Raw genomic sequence first — 20,516 nt, 5'->3', positions numbered from 1 at the left:
GCTACTGTTCAGATGGGTTAAATATAAATTGAAATCTGGACACTGACTGTGGGTCTATGGGTCTATAACCTCTCACATAGCCTTAATATTAACTCCTGCAGAATTAAGGATTTCTTGCAGAAAAATTATACACCAAACCAAATGTAGGCAAAATGTTGAATCGAGAACAGGCGTGGAGAAATCGGATTTCTTTCAGCGTCTTGAGAGAACGTGAACACTCATACCTTCTCTAGAGGTGCTTTCTTTATCAGCATCATAAAATATGCATCCAAGACGAACTGAAATCTTATCAGAAACATGTTGTGTTGTTTTCACAGCATTCTATTTCCTTACAACCAGTCCAATTGATGTTATTTGGAAATCTTGCACAGAAAATCTTTCCCGTTTTTTTTCTAGTTGTTGTATTTTCTCCCCCTAAACATCTTTGTTCCGGGAAAGAAGACAGAAAAAACTTACTGATGTCAACTACAGTGAACCAAAATATAAATGCAACATGTAAAGCATTGGTCCCATGTTTAATGAGCTGAAATAAAAGATCCCAGAAATGTTCCATATGCACAAAAAGCTTATTTCTCTCAAATCTTGTGCTCAAATTTGTTTACATCCCTGTTAGTGAGAATTTCTCCTTTGCCAAGATAATCAATCTACCTGACAGGTGAAGCTAATTAAACAGCATGATCATTACACAGGTGCACCTTGTGCTAGAGACAATAAAAGCCCCCTCTAAACTGTGCAGTTTTGTCACACAACACAATGCCACAGATGTGAAGTTTTGAGGGAGCATGCAATTGGCATGCTGACAGCAGGAATGTCCAGTAGAGCAGTTGCCCGAGAATTTTTATGTTATTTTCTCTACCATAAGCCGTCACCAACGTCGTTTTAGAGAATTTGGCAGTATGTCTAATCGGCCATTTTTTTTAAGGTACTGTATCTTTGACCAACAGATGCATATCTGTATTCCCAGTCATGTGAAATCTATAGATTAGAGCCTAATGGATTTATTTCAGTTGACTAATTTCCTTATATGAACTGTAACTCTAATGCAATATATTGACTTACAAATCAAAAGGTGTTTATTGGTGGATTGGTGATTTACATTTGTGTATTGGTACTTATTTGTACAGATCATAATACACGAATACAAAATGCATGCTGTGTGTTCACAATACATTTGGCATGATATTGATCCCATAATAGTACCAGATTGCACCACCAAGACATGATTACTACTTAAGAGTCGGGGCTCGGACGCTCATTGGCTGAATTTGCTCTCCACCCTTTTCAGCAACTTTTCAGGGAAAAACCTGTAATTTCTGCATTTGTCGATTTCATTACTGTAACAGTTCCCGAGAACGACCTACAGGACGGCATCTTACCTGCTGTAGACATCATGCATAAGGTTTTCTCCCGATTCAATGGCCCATGTTTGGATCGGGTAAAAGACTCCTACAATGCCTTTACTGGCTTGGCAAAATTCCATCGGCCTAGTGGTAAGTTACCTTGGTGATGTCGACTTCTAAACAGAGACCGACCACACAAGACTTCAATTCTTTTTTGGATGATATGTATCGGAATGTCTGTCTGCGTTTTTTGGTTTTGCGGTCTAGTTTTGATTGCTTTTGTGGACCTTTTAGTTGGCTAAATATAGTTGTGGTCATTAGAACTTTGCACTTCGTCTTGCAGTAGAGTAGCGCTTGTTGAGCGCAACGATTCAACCTGCAGTAGATTAGCGCTTGTTGAGCGCAACGATTCAACCTGCAGTAGAGTAACGCTTGTTGAGCGCAACGATTCAACCTGCAGTAGAGTAACGCTTGTTGAGCGCAACGATTCAACCTGCAGTAGAGTAACGCTTGTTGAGCGCAACGATTCAACCTGCAGTAGAGTAGCGCTTGTTGAGCGCAACGATTCAACCTGCAGTAGAGTAACGCTTGTTGAGCGCAACGATTCAACCTGCAGTAGAGTAGCGCTTGTTGAGCGCAACGATTCAACCTGCAGTAGAGTAACGCTTGTTGAGCGCAACGATTCAACCTGCAGTAGAGTAGCGCTTGTTGAGCGCAACGATTCAACCTGCAGTAGAGTAACGCTTGTTGAGCGCAACGATTCAACCTGCAGTAGAGTAGCGCTTGTTGAGCGCAACGATTCAACCTGCAGTAGAGTAGCGCTTGTTGAGCGCAACGATTCCATTAATAACCTTGTGTAATCTTTATATTAGGCCTAGGTAAAACTTGTGCTTTGACAGTGTAATATTATATTACTTGGATTGTTTTTCACGCACAAACAGTGCATACAGAAACAAAGACTTCCCTGTAGCTCAGTTGGTAAAGCATGGTGTTTGCAACGCCAGGGTTGTGGGTTCGATTCCCACGGGGGGCCAGCACAGAAAAAAAATGTATGAAATGTATGCATTCTCTACTGTAAGTCGCTCTGGATAAGAGCGTCTGCTAAATGATTAAAATGTAAAGACATGTGGCTTTATTCTTTATTTTCAGGATGTGCAAATTGTTTGTAAAGATAATTTTGTGGTTGAAGTTCAGTTCACTGATCTATTTATTCACCTAAAAGCCTTATTGATAATCAACAACCTATACATTTGTTAAGTCTATTATAGAGGACTGAGCAATGAGCATGCTGTTTGGATACACGCCAATTCATTATAAATGTTTGAGCACATTAATTAGGTGTCCCATTTGTTTATTGCTTATTTGATATGATCATATTATTGTTTTATTATAACCAATTTGTATCATTTTGTGCATGACAACCATGCATACCCCACAAGCACCCTGACCTGTTCACCGGATGCGCTACCTGTCCCAGACCTGCTGTCCCAGACCTGCTGGAACCCTGACCTGTTCACCGGATGTGCTACCTGTCCCAGACCTGCTGTTTTCAACTCTCTAGAGACAGCAGGAGCGGTAGAGATTTTCTCAATGATTGGCTATGAAAAGCCAACTGACATTTACTCCTGAGGTGCTGACCTGTTGCACCCTCGACAACTACTGTCATTATTATTATTTAACCCTGCTGGTCATCTATAAACATCTTGACCATGTTCTGTTATAATCTCCACCTGGCACAACCAGAAGAGGACTGGCCACCCCTCATAGCCTGGTTCCTCTCTAGGTTTCTTCCTAGGTTCTGGTCTTCCTAGGGAGTTTTTCCTAGCCACTGTGCTTCTACATCTGCATTGCTTGTTGTTTGGGGTTTTAGGCTGGGTTTCTGTACAGCACTTTGTGACATCAGCTGATGTAAGAAGGGCTTTATAAATACATTTGATTGATTGATGCCACCAGGGGTCTCTTCGTAGTCCCCAAGTCCAGAACGTACTCTGGAAAACGCACAGCCATGACTACATGTACAGTAACTCTATTCCACATCATGCAATCAGTAAAGTCAGATTTAAAACACAGATTAAACTACACCTTATGGAACAATGCGGACGGTGAAGAGACACATACACAAGCGCACACGCATGCATACGCACACACGCCAGCAGAGCACTCTACACACACGTATGTATTGTGCTGTTATACATGTTGTATTTTAGATATGTAGTGGTGAAATAATGTTATATGTACCATTTTATTCTTGTTTTTGCCATAACTTGTTTGGACCCCAAGAAGAGTAGCTGCAGCCTTGGCAGGAACTAATTGGGATCTATAATAAACCCCAGGAAGAGTAGCTGCTGCCTTGGCAGGAACTAATTGGGATCTATAATAAACTCCAGGAAGAGTAGCTGCTGCCTTGGCAGGAACTAATGGGATCCTTAATAAATACAAACAAACAAAAAACAACAACAAAGGTCTCTGGTCTCCCATCCATAGTTGTAAATCATTGTATCCTGAGATGACCTGTACATTACATTATACAGTGCACATATACATATCAAAGTGTCACCCCTTCCCCCCTCTAAATTAAGAATAATTGATTGTACCATTTTAAATAGGACAACTAGACTGCTCAAGTTGGACACACTAGCACACCTTTTTGACCTAGGGCCAGGGGGTTCAGAAAGCCTGTCTCGGCTAACTTAATTACAGTGCAGGAAAGCTTAAGTACATGTAAGAAGGCCTAAGTAAATTTTAACTGTACCTGTCACAGTACAGTACCTTGACCAAGGGTCAAAGGGTCATGGACTAATTATGCCTCTGCTTACAGTCTCTAAATACTAAGGCTAAGCCTGAAATGGCAACCTGTTCACTATATTGTGCACTACTTTTGATATGAGCCCTGTTCAAATGTAGTGCACTGAATAGGATGCCATTTCGGATGCAATATAAGTATTTTCCCTGTGGCTACCTGGCTGGTGTACAGTACAGTAACAGGTCTAGAGGTAACTACCTGGCTGGTGTACAGTACAGTAACAGGTCTAGAGGTAACTATCTGGCTGGTGTACAGTAACAGGTCTGGAGGTAACTATCTGGCTGGTGTACAGTACAGTAACAGGTCTGGAGGTAACTACCTGGCTGGTGTACAGTACAGTAACAGGTCTAGAGGTAACTATCTGGCTGGTGTACAGTACAGTAACAGGTCTAGAGGTAACTACCTGGCTGGTTTACAGTAACAGGTCTGGAGGTAACTATCTGGCTGGTTTACAGTACAGTAACGGGTCTAGAGGTAACTATCTGGCTGGTGTACAGTACAGTAACAGGTATGGAGGTAACTATCTGGCTGGTTTACAGTAACAGGTCTGGAGGTAACTACCTGGCTGGTGTACAGTAACAGGTCTGGAGGTAACTATCTGGCTGGTGTACAGTACAGTAACAGGTCTGGAGGTAACTATCTGGCTGGTGTACAGTACAGTAACAGGTCTGGAGGTAACCATCTGGCTGGTGTACAGTAACAGGTCTGGAGGTAACTACCTGGCTGGTTTACAGTAGCAGGTCTGGAGGTAACTATCTGGCTGGTGTACAGTACAGTAACAGGTCTGGAGGTAACTATCTGGCTGGTGTACAGTACAGTAACAGGTCTGGAGGTAACTATCTGTCTGGTTTACAGTTAACTATCTGGCTGGTTTACAGTACAGTAACAGGTCTGGAGGTAACTATCTGGCTGGTGTACAGTAACAGGTCTGGAGGTAACTATCTGGCTGGTTTACAGTAACAGGTCTGGAGGTAACTACCTGGCTGGTGTACAGTAACAGGTCTGGAGGTAACTATCTGGCTGGTGTACAGTAACAGGTCTGGAGGTAACTATCTGGCTGGTGTACAGTTAACTATCTGGCTGGTTTACAGTACAGTAACAGGTCTGGAGGTAACTATCTGTCTGGTTTACAGTAACAGGTCTGGAGGTAACTATCTGGCTGGTTTACAGTACAGTAACAGGTCTGGAGGTAACTATCTGGCTGGTGTACAGTACAGTAACAGGTCTGGAGGTAACTCGGTATCACCACAGGGCTTTGGTGTTAATAATAGTAACATGCTCATGAAATCTCTCTCGCACGTCTCACTGCATTGCAGCAGGCAACCGTCAACACATCTATTTCTGACCAAGGCTATGTCTGAAATCGCACCCTGTTCCCTTTGTGGAGAAATACTTTTGACCAGAGTTCACAAGGCTCTGGTTGAAACTAGTGCACTGTATAGGGAATAGGGTGGAATTTTGGATGCAGACATAGAGCTGGATTCAATCCGTATCGCCGAAATTCAGTGCTATAGCGTGATTGAAATGTAAAGGTAATTTCCGATTGAGCTGACATATGCAGCGTTTACCATGAATGTACTTTCCACTAACGTGGGAACATTGCTTTTAAATTTCTATTGCGCTGCGTCGCAGCTCTTCAGCGCTACGGATGGAATGGGGACCTTTAATCTTCTTTCCTATCCTCTCCTCTTCCAGGTGCATTATTTAAACAGTCTGCAGTTAAACACACAGCCCCTGACCTCCCTGAGATGCCCCCATGTAGCTTTACTCCAGAGGAATACAAGGTACAGTAAGAAGGCAGCGTTTACATTAACAAAGTTGGAGTGTCAAACTTAGAACAGTGCCGGGTTTGAGTCAATTCCATTTTAATACAGTCAATTCAGGAAGTAAACTAAAATTCAAAAATTCCTGAGCAGAAAATTATAATGCGGAAATTTTGAATTTCACTTTACTTCCTGAATTGACTAAATTGACTCCCAACCCTGTTGCGAAGTTTCAGTAACAGGGTATTCATCTTAGTATAGTGTGTATAATTTCTTGCCTTTTATAATATAATCTACCCAGGACATTCATATTGAACATGGGATCTTTATTCTAGGACATGTCCAAAGAGCGTATGATGGAGATTCGGAGACAGTACTGCAACCCAATGACCATGAAAGTGACCTACTACAAGAAGCCAGTGTACATCCACCAGGGACACATGCAGTGGCTGTGGGACGTGGACGGGAGGCGCTACCTAGACCTGTTCGCTGGCGTTGCCACTGTCAGTGTGGGGCACTGCCACCCGTAAAAACCTTTCATATACCCATCACCATCCACCTAGCCTGAGTACCCCTCTACAGTATTTGGCTTGACAATGAACAATGGGGTTGGAATGAGCACAAACACATCTGGGACCAGGCTACTGTATTTAAATGAAGTTCCAAAGATCCTCTGAACATTTCTAAGTTGTTTTTGATGTTGTGTCTCTGTAGAAAGGTGACAGAGGCGGCAGAGAAGCAACTGCGAAAGCTGTGGCACACAACTAATATCTACGTGTATTCCCCTCTGCATGAGTACACTGAGAAGCTCGCTGCCACCCTGCCAGACCCGCTGAAGGTACAGTACCATATCTTCGCTTTGTTTGTTCTGTTTATTTCTATGTATGATTACTGTGACGTTTCACCAGCACACAGAACTTTATCTGCGATGTTGGTCCGGTTCCGCATGTTCCGGATTACCAAATGACCAAACCCATGGGCATCCATTGTATGGATTTCTATTGAGACAAAGCGCCATAATTGCAAACATGAATATCCTGTCTGTACCTGTGTTTCCTGCTAGGTTATCTACCTGACAAACAGTGGCTCTGAGGCCAACGACCTAGCTATGCTCATGGCTAGGCTACACACAGGAAACTTTGACGTCATCACACTGAGGTAACCCTGGCTACGGTTTGGTTTTTATTGGTTTACTGAATGAATGTTCAACTGTGATAATAAGTGGTTGTTTAGTGTCTTTTCTACGCAGTGTGTTAACAGACTGATGGAAAACAGTGTAATGGTGGTAGTACCTTTTACTCGCGTTTTACCTCACAGGAGAAGTTTGACCTGCTTCCTCACTCAAAACAGGGAGAACAGTCTGATCATAAAATAAACTGTGAATTAACTCTGGTCGCCTGTCTGTTGCAGGGGGTCCTACCATGGTGGCAGTCCTCTTACTATGGGTCTCACCTCCAATGCAGCCTATAAGTATCCTGTTGCCTCTGGGTTAGGCTGCCACAATGTAAGTATGAGATGGCGATCACTACTGTCTGTCACCAGGGCCGACCCGCTTATTAGGCTGCCGCCTATGAGGGCAGCTTTTTCTGAGCTAAACTGACCAAGACGCACCTCCAACAACACATAAAACCTCACATAATTCTGCTCCAAAACAATGACAGTTTCTCTCAACCAGTGGCATGTGGGCTTTTTAGGTGAGCGCTGACGCCGCCCTGTGATAAGCAGTGCCCACTTTGTCAAAGGCAAGGATGCAAAATATTTATCTTGTCCATTCCCAGCATGCCTCTCTAAGGTGCTGTTGGAGAGATGCATCTCTGCAGCGCTCCACCAACGTTCTGTCCAAAAACATTATCTGGCATAAATCATGTAGCAGATACAGGATATGGTAGAAAGAGTATGTGGCCTTTTCTGTAGCCTACAGGCTGGAGATAAAATGGATGACAATGTAATGAGACGGACACTTCGATGCTTCAATGTCTGGAAAGATACATATATAAAATACATATATTAGACGTCTTTTCAACATAATTTTGCTTACTGGGACTATTCTAGTAGGGGTGGCAATTGTGTGGTCTTGCCTAGGGCAGCAGAACGGCCAGGACCAGCCCTGTCTGTTACTATGTATTAATGAAGTTGACACCCATGACACTTTATATCTTACATTCTTACATTCTAAACTACAATGGCCGATCTATTACAGCAATCTCGGTTTTAAAACCTCTGAGATTTATTTGAAGCTATGCCGCAGTGAGTATGAGACAGGTTTAACCTCAATTTGGCTCTTCTCCTCCCAGACCATGTGTCCTGATGTATTTGCTGGCCCATGGGGAGGAAGCAACTGTAGAGACTCCCCAGTCCAGACCATTAGGGACTGTAGTTGTCCTCAAGGTACAGTAAAACACACACACACACACACACACCGAGTGTAGTCATCTATGAACCACCAGGGAGGTCTTATGAGTCTCCAAATTACATACACGTGCGCAAACACAGACACAACCCCACCCACCCACCCAAACACAGACACAACCCCCCCCACCACCCAAACACAGACACAACCTCACCCACCCAAACACAGACACAATCCCACCCACCACCCAAACACAGACACAACCCTCCCCCACCACCCAAACACAGACACAACCCCACCCACCCACCCAAACACTGAAACTCAGCATTAGGCTTAGACTGTATCCTGCCTTCTGGTTGGTTCAACCTTCAACCCACTGCAGCTTAGTTAGAGACGGATATATCCTTGAACACACTGAGCACAGGGTGAGATGGGATTTATATCATTAGGAGTGTTTACATAGGTCATACTGATCTAGGATGATCATTTGAGCCAGTTTGCTACAGCAGGAAAATAATCCTGCAGCAACAGGAAATATGAATTACTATTTGGATTAAACATTTTTGTTGAGGTTGATACATTTTTTGTGAAGGCAAATCAAGTGTGACATTACATTTTTTTTTTTAAGTGGAAATGATAAACTTTTTAGAAGCCTTTTTAAACCTTAAGTACACAAGTTAGCATTTTGTGCTGTGCAGGAAAATTTCTCAGCAACAAAACAGTGATCAAATTAGGCTAACATTCTACATCTGTAGCCAGGGCTTTATTATATCATGTGACCAGGCCTATTATTACACTGCCTATTTTGTGCATTATAATACGGTGATATTTTATCTACGGAAAGTCTATGTATTTTCCAACATCGACTGTTAATGCTGTTTTGTGCTAAATCCTGTTTTGTCTGTGCTAAAGTATGTCACAGACTATAGACAGAGAGGGAATTTCAGTCATATTCAATCAAAACCTGAATCTGGTTGTAAAACTCCAGTAGTATGTTATTCCGCTCAGTTGAATAAGGGTGAGGATTATGAAGCCAACCTGAAAGTCAGTCTAAAGCCAAGAATACTTGTTTTACAAGTCCAGTTCAATTTTTATCAAACATTTACCGTTTCCATGAACATTCTTCGACCCATTCACTTCATCTTAGTTTAGTTTACTTTCTGTCAGCTAGTACCACTACTGCACCTGGAAATCTGTCAAACAAGATGCAGATCCAGTGTTTACACCACCTTGATAGAGGAAGTTTAATTAAGGGTAATAATGTGTAACAGCATTAATGCAGTTTGGTTGTTGGTAGTGAAACACATCATTACCCTTGATTGCTGACACGCAAAACATTTTTTTTTGGGGGGGGGGACTATAATCGACAATGGACTAATGAAACAAATACCAAAAAGAGAATTTTTATGTTGGAATATTCCTTTAATTTACTTTCGTTCTTCAATTACAGGATCATGTACGGCGAATGACAAATACATTGGGCAGCTGAACGAGGTCTTTGCCACCAGTGTTGCCAGTCGTATTGCAGCTTTCTTCGCTGAACCTATTATGGTACAGTTCTCATCGCAACATCTCCATCGCTACAAAAAGTAGGGATAAGGAAAATTATATGGCTTTAAACAAGAAGCTGTGACTAAAAACACATAAAGTAAGAACAATGTAGCAGATTGCTACGGGGAACAATCACAAGCTGAAGAAGCCAACTCTTATTTGGCTATCATTCCAGCTCAGCTAACAAAGGCTAATTATCTTCATAGGAGAGACGGGCTGAAATATATTTATCTCTACATAAGCTATAGACTACTGGTTCTAGTGGTCATGCTTTAGCATTGTTGCTCCTGAGTGGTGCAGCGGTCTAAGGCACTGCATCTCAGTGCTAGAGGCGTCACTACAGACCCTGGTTCAATTCCAGGCTGTTTCACAACCGGCCATGATTGGGAGTCCCATAGGGCGGCGCACAATTGGCCCAGCATCATCCGGGTTAGGGTTTGGCCGGGGTAGGCCGTCATTGTAAATAGTTAAAAGACTTGCTTAGTTAAATAAATGGTTATTTCTAGCTCCATATAATCTGACAAGTACAGCCAATAAAATGTACATTTAATTATTTATCTTCTAGGTCCAATATAAACGTGACTCGTTGTGGAGATGTTGCATTACCGATTTGTCATGTATTTCAGTGTTTACTGCTGAAAATAAACAATTGTCACAGGATAGTTGTGGTTTCATATATTATTTAATTGTTATTTTATATTGCTTTGTGTATTTCTACAGGGAGTTGGAGGAGCTGTCCAATACCCCAAGAACTTCCTGAAGGATACCTACAAACTTGTGAGGGAGAGAGGTGGGGTCTGCATTGCAGATGAGGTTAGCTACGTTTTCTATATTCCATCCTTGTATGTTTATTTTCAATATTCCTATTTGTTTATATATCATTCATTACATATAACAAACAACAACTATATAGATGCTTCAGAAATCATTAATAAGCAAGTCATCATGCTACATGGATGTCAAAATGGTTACGCCCATATAGATCTGTATGTCAACCATGTTTCCTGTTTGTACCTGGTCTTCTCTGCATCAGGTCCAGACAGGGTTTGGCCGCACAGGAAGTCACTTCTGGGGGTTCCAAGGTCATGATGTCATACCAGACATGGTCACCATGGCAAAGGGCATCGCTAATGGCTTTCCTATGGGAGCGGTTGTCACGACACCTGGTAAGACGGGAAGCACTTTATTTATTTATCACCTCAGTGGAGGTGAAGAAGGTATAGCACTTCACACTCTGTCACACACATGTCCATAGCTACTGTTTAATAAAACAATGACTGCATGACACATGCTGAATAGAATAGAAACGTCTTCTGTCTTCCCCAACACACACACACACACACACACACACACACACACACACACACACACACACACACACACACACACACACACACACACACACACACACACACACACACACACACACACACACACACACACACACACACACACAGGGTCAGCAGCAGTGCAGCGTCTCTTGATGGAGAGCGATTGTGGGGGTTTAGGAATGGACAGGAAACTCCAGGGTGATGTTGATTCTTACATAACGTATTTGCTCACTGCCATCATCCTTCAGTCAATTCAGGATGTAAATAGAAATTCTAATTCGATTTCTCTTAATTGAAAAGTCATCACATCATGCTATACAGTGGAAACTAACTCTGGAACCCTAATACAGGTTCTGTAAGGACAGTGATACAGGTTCTGTAAGGACAGTGATACAGGTTCTGTAAGGACAGTGATACAGGTTCTGTAAGGACAGTGATGCAGGTTCTGTAAGGACAGTGATGCAGGTTCTGTAAGGACAGTGATGCAGGTTCTGTAGGACAGTGATGCAGGTTCTGTAAGGATAGTGATGCAGGTTCTGTAAGGATAGTGATGCAGGTTCTGTAAGGATAGTGATGCAGGTTCTGTAAGGACAGTGATGCAGGTTCTGTAAGGATAGTGATGCAGGTTCTGTAAGGACAGTGATACAAGTTCTGTAAATGAGAAATGTGATACTGGTTCTAAAAGCGAGAGCCGTGATATTCAGTACCAGTCAAAAGTCAACATTACTATTTTCTACATTGTAGAATAATAGTGAAGACATCAAAACTATGAAATCACACATATGGAATCATGTTGTAACCAAAAAAGTGTTAAACATATCAAAATGTATTTTATATTTCAGATTCTTCAAAGTAGCCACCCTTTGCCTTGATGACAGCTTTGCACACGCTTGGCATTCTCTCAACCAGCTTCATGAAGTATTCACCTGGAATACATTTCAATTAACAGGTGTGCCTCGTTAACCTGTTGGGGCTAGGGGGCAGTATTTACACGGCCGGATAAAAAAACGTACCCGATTTAATCTGGTTACTAATCCTACCCAGTAACTAGAATATGCATATACTTATTATATATGGATAGAAAACACCCTAAAGTTTCTAAAACTGTTTGAATGGTGTCTGTGAGTATAACAGAACTCATTTGGCAGGCAAAAACCTGAGAGATTCCTTTACAGGAAGTGGCCTGTTTGACCATTTATTTGCTTTCTTTGACATCTCTTCCAAAAACTCAGGATCTCTGCTGTTACGTGACACTTCCCACGTCTCCAATGGGGTCTCAGAGCCCGGGAAAAACCTGAATGACGTAATTCAAAGCCCTGGCTGAAACACACGAGAGCTTTTGCTCAGTGGTCTATCAGAGGACAAAGGCTTAGGCGCGTGACCTGCCCCGCCCCCGGCTTTCGGTTTTTCCCTCTGTTTACAGACAGGCAGATTCCCGGTCTGAATATTATCGCTTTTCTACGAGATAAATTGCATAAAAATTGAATTTAAACAGCGGTTGACATGCTTCGAAGTACGGTAATGGAATATTTAGAATTTTTTTGTCACGTTATGCGCTATGCACACGACCGTGATTTACCATTCTGATAGTGTCTAGAACGCACGAACAAAACGTCGCTGATGGAACATAACGATGGATTATTTGGGACGAAACCTACATTTGTTATTGAAGTAGAAGTCCTGGGAGTGCATTCTGACGAAGAACAGGAAAGGTAAGACCATTTTTCTTATAGGAAATGTGATTTTGGTGAAGGCTAAACTTGCTGGGTGTCTAAATAGCTAGCCCGTGATGGCTGGGCTATGTACTTAGAATATTGCAAAGTGTGCTTCATCCGAAAAGCTATTTTAAAATCGGACATATCGAGTGCATAGAGGAGGTCTGTATCTATAATTCTTAAAATAATTGTTATGCTTTTTGTGAACGTTTATCGTGAGTAATTTAGTAAATTGTTAGTAAATTCCCCGGAAGTTTGCGGGGGGTATGCTTTTTCTGAACGTCACATGCTAATGTAAAAAGCTGTTTTTTTTATATAAATATGAACTTGATTGAACAGACATGCATGTATTGTATAACATAATGTCCTAGGTGTGTCATCTGATGAAGATCATCAAAGGTTAGTGCTGCATTTAGCTGTGGTTTGGGTTTTTGTGACATTATATGCTAGCTTGAAAAATGGGTGTCTGATTATTTCTGGCTGGGTACTCTGCTGACATAATCTAATGTTTTGCTTTCGTTGTAAAGCCTTTTTGAAATCGGACAGTGTGGTTAGATTAACGAGAGTCTTGTCTTTAAATAGCTGTAAAATAGTCATATGTTTGAGAAATTGAAGTAATAGCATTTCAAACGTTTTGAAAATCGCGCCACAGGATTAGACTGGCTGTTACGTAGGTGGGACGATTTGGTGCCACCTAGCCCATAGAGGTTAAAAGTTAATTTGTGGAATTTCTTTCCTTCTTATTGCGTTTGAGCCAATCAGTTATGTTGTGACAAGGTATGGTTGGTATACAGAAGATAGCCCTATTTGGTAAAAGAACAAGTCCATATTATGGCAAGAACAGCTGAAATAAGCAAAGAGAAATGACAGTTCATTACTTCAAGATATGAAGGTCAGTCAATGCGGAACATTTCAAGAACTTTGAAAGTTTCTACAAGTGCAGTCGCAAAAACCATCAAGCGATATGATGAAACTGGCTCTCATGAGGACCGCCACAGGAAAGGAAGACCCAGAGTTACCTCTGCTGCAGAGGATAAGTTCATTAGAGTTAACAGCCTCAGAAATCGGCAATTAACTGCACCTCAGATTGCAGGACAAATAAATGCTTCACACAGTTCAAGTAACAGACACATCTCACAACAACTGTTCAGAGAAGACTACGTGAATCAGGTCTTCATGGTCAAATTGCTGCAAAGAAACCACTACTAAAGGACACCAATAAGAAGAGACTTGCTTGGGCCAAGAAACACGAGCAATGGACATTAGACCGGTGGAAATCTGTCCTTTGGTCTGATGAGTCCAAACTTGAGATTTTTGGTTCTAACCGCTGTCTTTGTGAGATGCAGAGTAGGTGAACGGATGATCTCCGCATGTGTGGTTCCCACCATGAAGCATGGAGGAGGTGTGATGGTGCTTTGCTGGTGACACTGTCAGTGATTTTATTTAGAATTCAAGGCACACTTAACCAGCATGCCTACCACAGCATTCTGCAGCGATACACCATCCTATCTGGTTTGCGCTTAGTGGGACTATCATTTGTTTTTCAACAGGACAATGACCCAACACACCTCCAGGCTGTGTAAGGGCTATTTGACCAAGGAGAGTGATGGAGAGCTGCATCCGATGACCTGGCCTCTACAATCACCTGACCTCAACCCATTTGAGATGGTTTGGGATGAGTTGGATCGCAGAGTGAAGGAAAAACAGCCAACAAGTGCTCAGCATATGTAGGAACTCCTTCAAGACTGTTGGGAAAGCATTCCAGGTGAAGCTGGTTGAGAGAATGCCAAGAGTGTGCAAAGCTGTCAAGGCAAAGGGTGGCTACTTTGAAGAATCTCAAATATTGAGATTGACATCAGACAACACACCACTGTCTCTGTGTGCCAGTGCATGTTTTGAGGTGTGAGGCAACATAACCAGCTAACCCTTCGAGGATCAGTCTCAGCTTTCAACAGGTAATAATCACTATTGTAATGTGGTATTGATTTCCCTTGTTCTGGATTCCTCCACTTTTCAGTCCGTGGCCTGTGGTCTGTATCAAGGGTTGGAACCCGTTCAAGGAACAGAACCCAAACTGAAAGTGATCTATACTGTTCCGGAACAGAACCGTTATTTTAAAAACATGGGAACTGGTTAATAACAGAATTTTTTTTCCAGTCCCACAAAAATCGCAACAAAGCACCTATGCAAGCCCTCACTCATAAAGTTATTCCATCGTCTGCCAGCTGGAAATCTTTGACAGTGGGGGTGTGTGTGTAGGTTACTTGCCTCTCCCCTCTGAAGCATAGGTTACCTACTGATGACGTTACAAGCGCAATTCAGAAATTAGAGAGCGATGTTTAATTAGAGAAGAATGGATTTACTTTTTCAATGCTAGTTAAGGACTGAGTGTACAAAACATTAAGGACACCTGCTCTTTCCATGACATAGACTGACCAGGTGAATCCAGGTGAAAGCTGATCCCTTATTGATGTCACTTGTTAAATCCACTTAAAAAACAGTGTAGAAGAAGGGGAGGAGACAGGTTAAAGAATAATTTTTAAGCCTTGAGACATGGATTGTGTGTGTGTGTGTCAGAGGGTGAATGGGCAAGACAAAATATTTACGTGCCTTTGAACGGGGTATGGTAGGAGGTGCCAGGACGGTTTGTGTCAAGAACTGCAACACTGCTGGGTTTTCCACGCTCAACAGTGTATCGAGAATGGTCCACCACCTAAAGGACATCCAGCCAACTTCACACAACTGTGGAAAACAGCATCCCTGTGGAACACTTCTGACACCTTGTAGAATCCATGCCCCAATGAATTGAGGCTGTTCTGGGGGCGAAGGGGGTTGCAACTCAATATTAGGAAGGTTTCCTTAATGTTTTATGCACTCAGTGTATATTTTCACATTGGACTTAACTACAAAAAGATGAGGTGTTTTGAATTTGAGTGTTGTTCTGCACAGCTTGTTAGCTAGCTGGCTAACGTTTGCTCTGGTCCAATGTTAAACCAACTCGAAAGTTGACATTCAAAGTTCCTCCATAGAAGCCACTCCTCCTAGGTATAATTCTGTGGTACTAATTCAGATAATGTATGTCATAACAAGATGGCTAGTGCTTAAAGGCAAGCCTGCTCACCCTCAAAATGTTAGTTGCATCTCTAGCCCTATTGTCACAGCTGTCGTGGAAGAGAGAATGGGACCAAGGCACAGCGGGTTGCATGCTCAACATATTTATTATTAAAAAAATGCGAACACCACAGAAAAAACAATAAACAAACTAACGCCAGGAACAGAGCCGCAGGCTCAACAAAAGCAGTGCTCTCAAACAACTACCCACAAGTGACAAACAAAACACACACCTATTTATAGGACTCCCAATCAGAGGCAACTAGAAACACCTGCCTCCAATTGAGAGTCCAGCAACCAACCTACACATAGAAAACTACCCTAGAATATACACATAGAAATACAAACATAGACCAGTGACCAAAAACCCCGTAATACATAAATAAACTACCCTCTGCCACGTCCTGACCAAACTACAATAACAAAATATCCTCTATACTGGTCAGGACGTGACACCTATCATGTGACTGGTAGCATAGTGTGTGTCTGTGTTTGTCTTTTCAGTATGACTAAACCGTGCTGTTACGGTAAAATACAATTTGCTCTTCATGACTTTCCTTTACAGATGAAATCACTTCCCCACTCCACAGCAAGCTGCTCTATCTGCACTGATTGGTAAAGTAATTTAATGTTGAGCGAAATGTTTTAAAACATAATATCTCAGAGGTTTAAAAAGGAACAGAAGGGAACAATATAAACATGTACTTGTTTAACCAGTTGAGAACTTTGTTGCTGGTTGGAACAGAGGAACAGAACTAAAAAAAAAGAATGGTTCTGTTCAGAACGATTGGAAAATAATTTTGGTTTCAACCCCTGGTCTGTATACACGGATAAGCTCTGTTCAGTTCACACGTGTTCATCAGACCAGGGTGTAATCAGTTCAACATCCCCCTGATGACCCTCGAGTTGGGCCACACATACAAACACACACCAGAGGAGGCTGGTGGGAGGAGCTATAGGAGGACATGCTATTGGTAATGGCTGGAAAGAATAGGTATCAAATACATAGGTATCAATATGTATCAAATACATAGGTATCAATATGTATCAAATACATAGGTATCAAACATATGGAAACCACGATTCCATTTCAGCCATTACAATGAGCCCACCCCCCTCTGACTGACACACACTCTCTATCTCTCCTATGAATCCTTCTATGGAAGGAGTTTTTCCCTAGAATGATGAGGTGTTAAGAGAGCTGTCCCACTCAGCTCTGGTTGTGACTTGTTTTCCAGAGATCGCCGCTTCATTTGCCAAGGGAGTTCACTTCAACACGTTCGGCGGTAATCCTGTGGCTTGTGCCATCGCCTCATCTGTTCTGGATGTAAGCAGAAACACATCCAACTAAACCAGTGTTTCTCAACATCCAGTCCTCCAGTAGCCCCAACAGCACACATTTGGATTGTAGGCCCGGACAAAAACACAACTGATTCAACTCAAGAGGGATTGATGATTAGTTGAATCAGGGGTGCTATTCCAGGGCTACAATAACAATGTGTACTGTTGGTGGTACTGGAGGACCAGGGTTGGTGGTACTGGAGGACTGCATGTTGAGAAACACTGAACTAAACTACCATCTATGATCTGAGCTACTGTTTATGAATCATTTTCTTCTGTGTTTCAATTTACTTTATGCCACATGCTTATTATTAGAATTTGCCCTAAATTGTTTTCTATATTTTAAGAGTATATTAGAGTTCCATAAAAGAAGATTTCAGCTTTAGAGTTTGCATGTCACAGAAGTACACATCATTTTAAAACATTTCATCGCATTGCTAATGCACCATGTTCCTTCATGTAGCACACCATAGAAATATGACTATAATTGCACTTCCATGTTGCAAGCCACCATTATTCTTGCTATTACTCCATGTGTTAATGATGATAAATGTTCCACCATTATTCTTGCTATTACTCCATGTGTTAATGTTGATAAATGTTCCACCATTATTCTTGCTATTACTCCATGTGTTAATGTTGATAAATGTTCCACCATTATTCTTGCTATTACTCCATGTGTTAATGTTGATAAATGTTCCACCATTATTCTTGCTATTACTCCATGTGTTAATGATGATAAATGTTCCACCATTATTCTTGCACCATTAACTCCATGTGTTAATGTTCCACCATACAATTATAGTAAGGAACTCTATTTCTATTTCACCACCAGACCATGGAGGAGGACGGCACGCAGCAGATCAGCCACGATGTGGGGACTTATCTGCTGACAGAGCTGGCCAAGATGAGGGACAAGTATGAGATCATCGGGGATGTCCGAGGGAAGGGACTGCAGATTGGAGTGGAGATGGTGAAAGATAAGGTGAGAGGTCCTAGTCCACACTGGTGAAAGATAAGGTGAGAGGTCCTAGTCCACACTATGGTGAAAGATAAGGTGAGAGGTCCTAGTCCACACTATGGTGAAAGATAAGGTGAGAGGTCCTAGTCCACACTATGGTGAAAGATAAGGTGAGAGGTCCTAGTCCACACCATGGTGAAAGATAAGGTGAGAGGTCCTAGTCCACACCATGGTGAAAGATAAGGTGAGAGGTCCTAGTCCACACTGGTGAAAGATAAGGTGAGAGGTCCTAGTCCACACTATGGTGAAAGATAAGGTGAGAGGTCCTAGTCCACACTATGGTGAAAGATAAGGTGAGAGGTCCTAGTCCACACTATGGTGAAAGATAAGGTGCATTGTACAGTAAGAGCAATGCAAATTAAGATTTTAATGAACCTGCAAATGAATATTTTAATTCATGAGTTAATGGCTAATTGGGGAGACCTAATCATTTTTTGTCTACATAATATTATGCGCTTTATTCTCAGATGGATTAATAATTTGTCTTAGATTAGTCAAATGATTAGCATAATTGGTTAAATGATTATTCTCTTGTTTTATACTATATCTATACTGGAGTCTATATCTATACAATGTCTATACAACATCCTGTTTAACCAAGAACTATCACTCACATAGCGTGCGACTTGAACGAGTTTCTGTGCCCTCTCACTTGGTCATGGTTCAGTTCATAGAAGTTCAAGTTACTTATTAATCACGAGAGTTCTGCATAACGGCAGAGCAGGCCTGAACATAACCACTGTTTTAACCCACCCAGTCTCTCTCTCTCTGTCTCTCTCTCTGTCCTCTATCTCTCCCTCCCTCTCAGGCGAGCCGTAAACCTCTCCCACCAGCAGCCATGAGCGAGATCTTCGAAGATACCAAAGACATGGGTGTTCTGATTGGGAAGGGAGGAGTGTATGGACAGGTACTCAAATTCCCCGTGTGTCCTGTCAGTCAGGATCCTCCTGCTAGTAAGCCTTAGCTATGTGGTCTGTCGTGAACCTTCATGGCTCCAAAGCAATGTAACAAACCAAGTATCAGATCAGTCCATTCAGGTTAAAGTTAATGATAAGTCCTGGGAATGTAGAGCGGGAGGACAAAAGGGCGCCTTGCTGTTTTCGGCTTTTGTCATAGTATGCTATTTTCTGATCATTTGCATATTCGGTTTGGGTAAAGAATGCACAGATCACTTTGACAGCTTGAGGATTTGAGGTGCCACTTGTTTTAGGAAATACTTCCTAAAACCACAGAGGTTATCTATGAACATACTGTTAATAGCTCTTTCCCACTCACACCCGCTCTCTCTCTGAGCCACAGACGTTCCGGATCAAGCCCCCTATGTGTATCACCAGGGACGATGCAGACTTCTTCTTGGCTGTGTTTAACCAGGCCCTACACAACTACATGGAAGATCATCATTAGGCCTGGCTTTCACCTGGTCACTTCTTTCAGATAGATCAAAGGAGGAGTATAGATTTTAGGCAACTGAGAAAAAGACAAGCACTTCAATCACCATTCATCCATGTGAATAAGAAAGACACTAGAGGACCCTCATCTCTCCCACACGATGCGGGACATCATCAACGCTCAAAAGCCCTACATACAAAATGCATGACGATGGCGTTTGAGGTAGCCTGGACCCAGGTCTGTTTTGTCTTACATGACCACGATCATAGGAGTTGGGTTTTACAGCACAAACAGATCTGGGACCAGGCTAGCGTTGGGGTGTCAGTCCACTGGATATGAGCCTTAACCAGATTTAGATATGGCACCATGCTTTCTGTTGTTCAAATTGACTCCATGTAGACACTGGCTGGAATGTGGTTTTAACCAATAAGCATTCAGGATTAGACTCACCCGCTGTATAATGTTCACTACATGTAGCTTTTGAGGCACATAAATAAGTTGATTGTAATCATATGTAGAAAACCTGGAGGGAAAACTGTGTTTGTGAAGATTTACTGACATCTGTTTGTCTCTGTACTGAAACTAATTTTGTTGTAGGTTTAAAATGTGTATATTTTTTAAAAAAATGTTATTGATTAGTCTTAACTGTGAATATATTCACTTTTAACCTCAGGAAAGGAAACTAGTCAAATAAACCCATGGTACACCTGCCCACATACTGCCAGTGAGAGAGCCATGGACAAACTTTGGGTCAAAATCTGAAATAAAGCCCGACCAGTATTTTTACTTGTCAGTCTATTC

At 42.0% G+C, this 20,516-nt stretch overlaps 1 protein-coding gene and 1 long non-coding RNA gene across 2 annotated transcripts; both read left to right on the top strand.

Moving 5' to 3' along the window:
- The first annotated feature begins 1,268 nt into the window (after nucleotides 1–1,268).
- Nucleotides 1,269–20,501, top strand: agxt2 (alanine--glyoxylate aminotransferase 2). The gene is made up of 14 exons (XM_029692361.1): nucleotides 1,269–1,490; nucleotides 5,839–5,927; nucleotides 6,242–6,432; nucleotides 6,621–6,744; nucleotides 6,970–7,064; nucleotides 7,317–7,410; nucleotides 8,201–8,294; nucleotides 9,707–9,807; nucleotides 10,528–10,620; nucleotides 10,841–10,973; nucleotides 17,203–17,291; nucleotides 18,141–18,290; nucleotides 19,135–19,233; nucleotides 19,626–20,501. Exons 1-14 carry the CDS (start codon nucleotides 1,391–1,393, stop codon nucleotides 19,728–19,730), a joined length of 1,557 nt encoding a protein of 518 aa, XP_029548221.1. The 5' UTR covers nucleotides 1,269–1,390; the 3' UTR covers nucleotides 19,731–20,501.
- LOC115149466 (uncharacterized) lies at nucleotides 4,346–5,832 on the top strand. Its single transcript, XR_003866875.1, has 3 exons — nucleotides 4,346–4,367; nucleotides 4,726–4,775; nucleotides 4,976–5,832. It is a non-coding gene; the product is annotated as an uncharacterized LOC115149466 (long non-coding RNA).
- Nucleotides 20,502–20,516: the final 15 nt, after the last annotated feature.

Source organism: Salmo trutta, chromosome 15 (assembly GCF_901001165.1).
Source record: "Salmo trutta chromosome 15, fSalTru1.1, whole genome shotgun sequence".
In the NCBI taxonomy this organism is placed as follows: Eukaryota; Metazoa; Chordata; class Actinopteri; order Salmoniformes; family Salmonidae; genus Salmo; species Salmo trutta.
Note: the sequence above shows the minus strand (reverse complement) of the source record. Positions and strands in the feature narration are given on the sequence as shown.

Coding starts and splice junctions, on each gene's coding strand:
- agxt2 (XM_029692361.1), top strand. CDS start 1,391: ATGCATAAGGTTTTCTCCCGATTCAATGGCCCATGTTTGGATCGGGTA. Junction 9,808..10,527: donor TCTTCGCTGAACCTATTATG/GTACAGTTCTCA, acceptor GTATTTCTACAG/GGAGTTGGAGGAGCTGTCCA. Junction 10,974..17,202: donor AGCGGTTGTCACGACACCTG/GTAAGACGGGAA, acceptor CTTGTTTTCCAG/AGATCGCCGCTTCATTTGCC.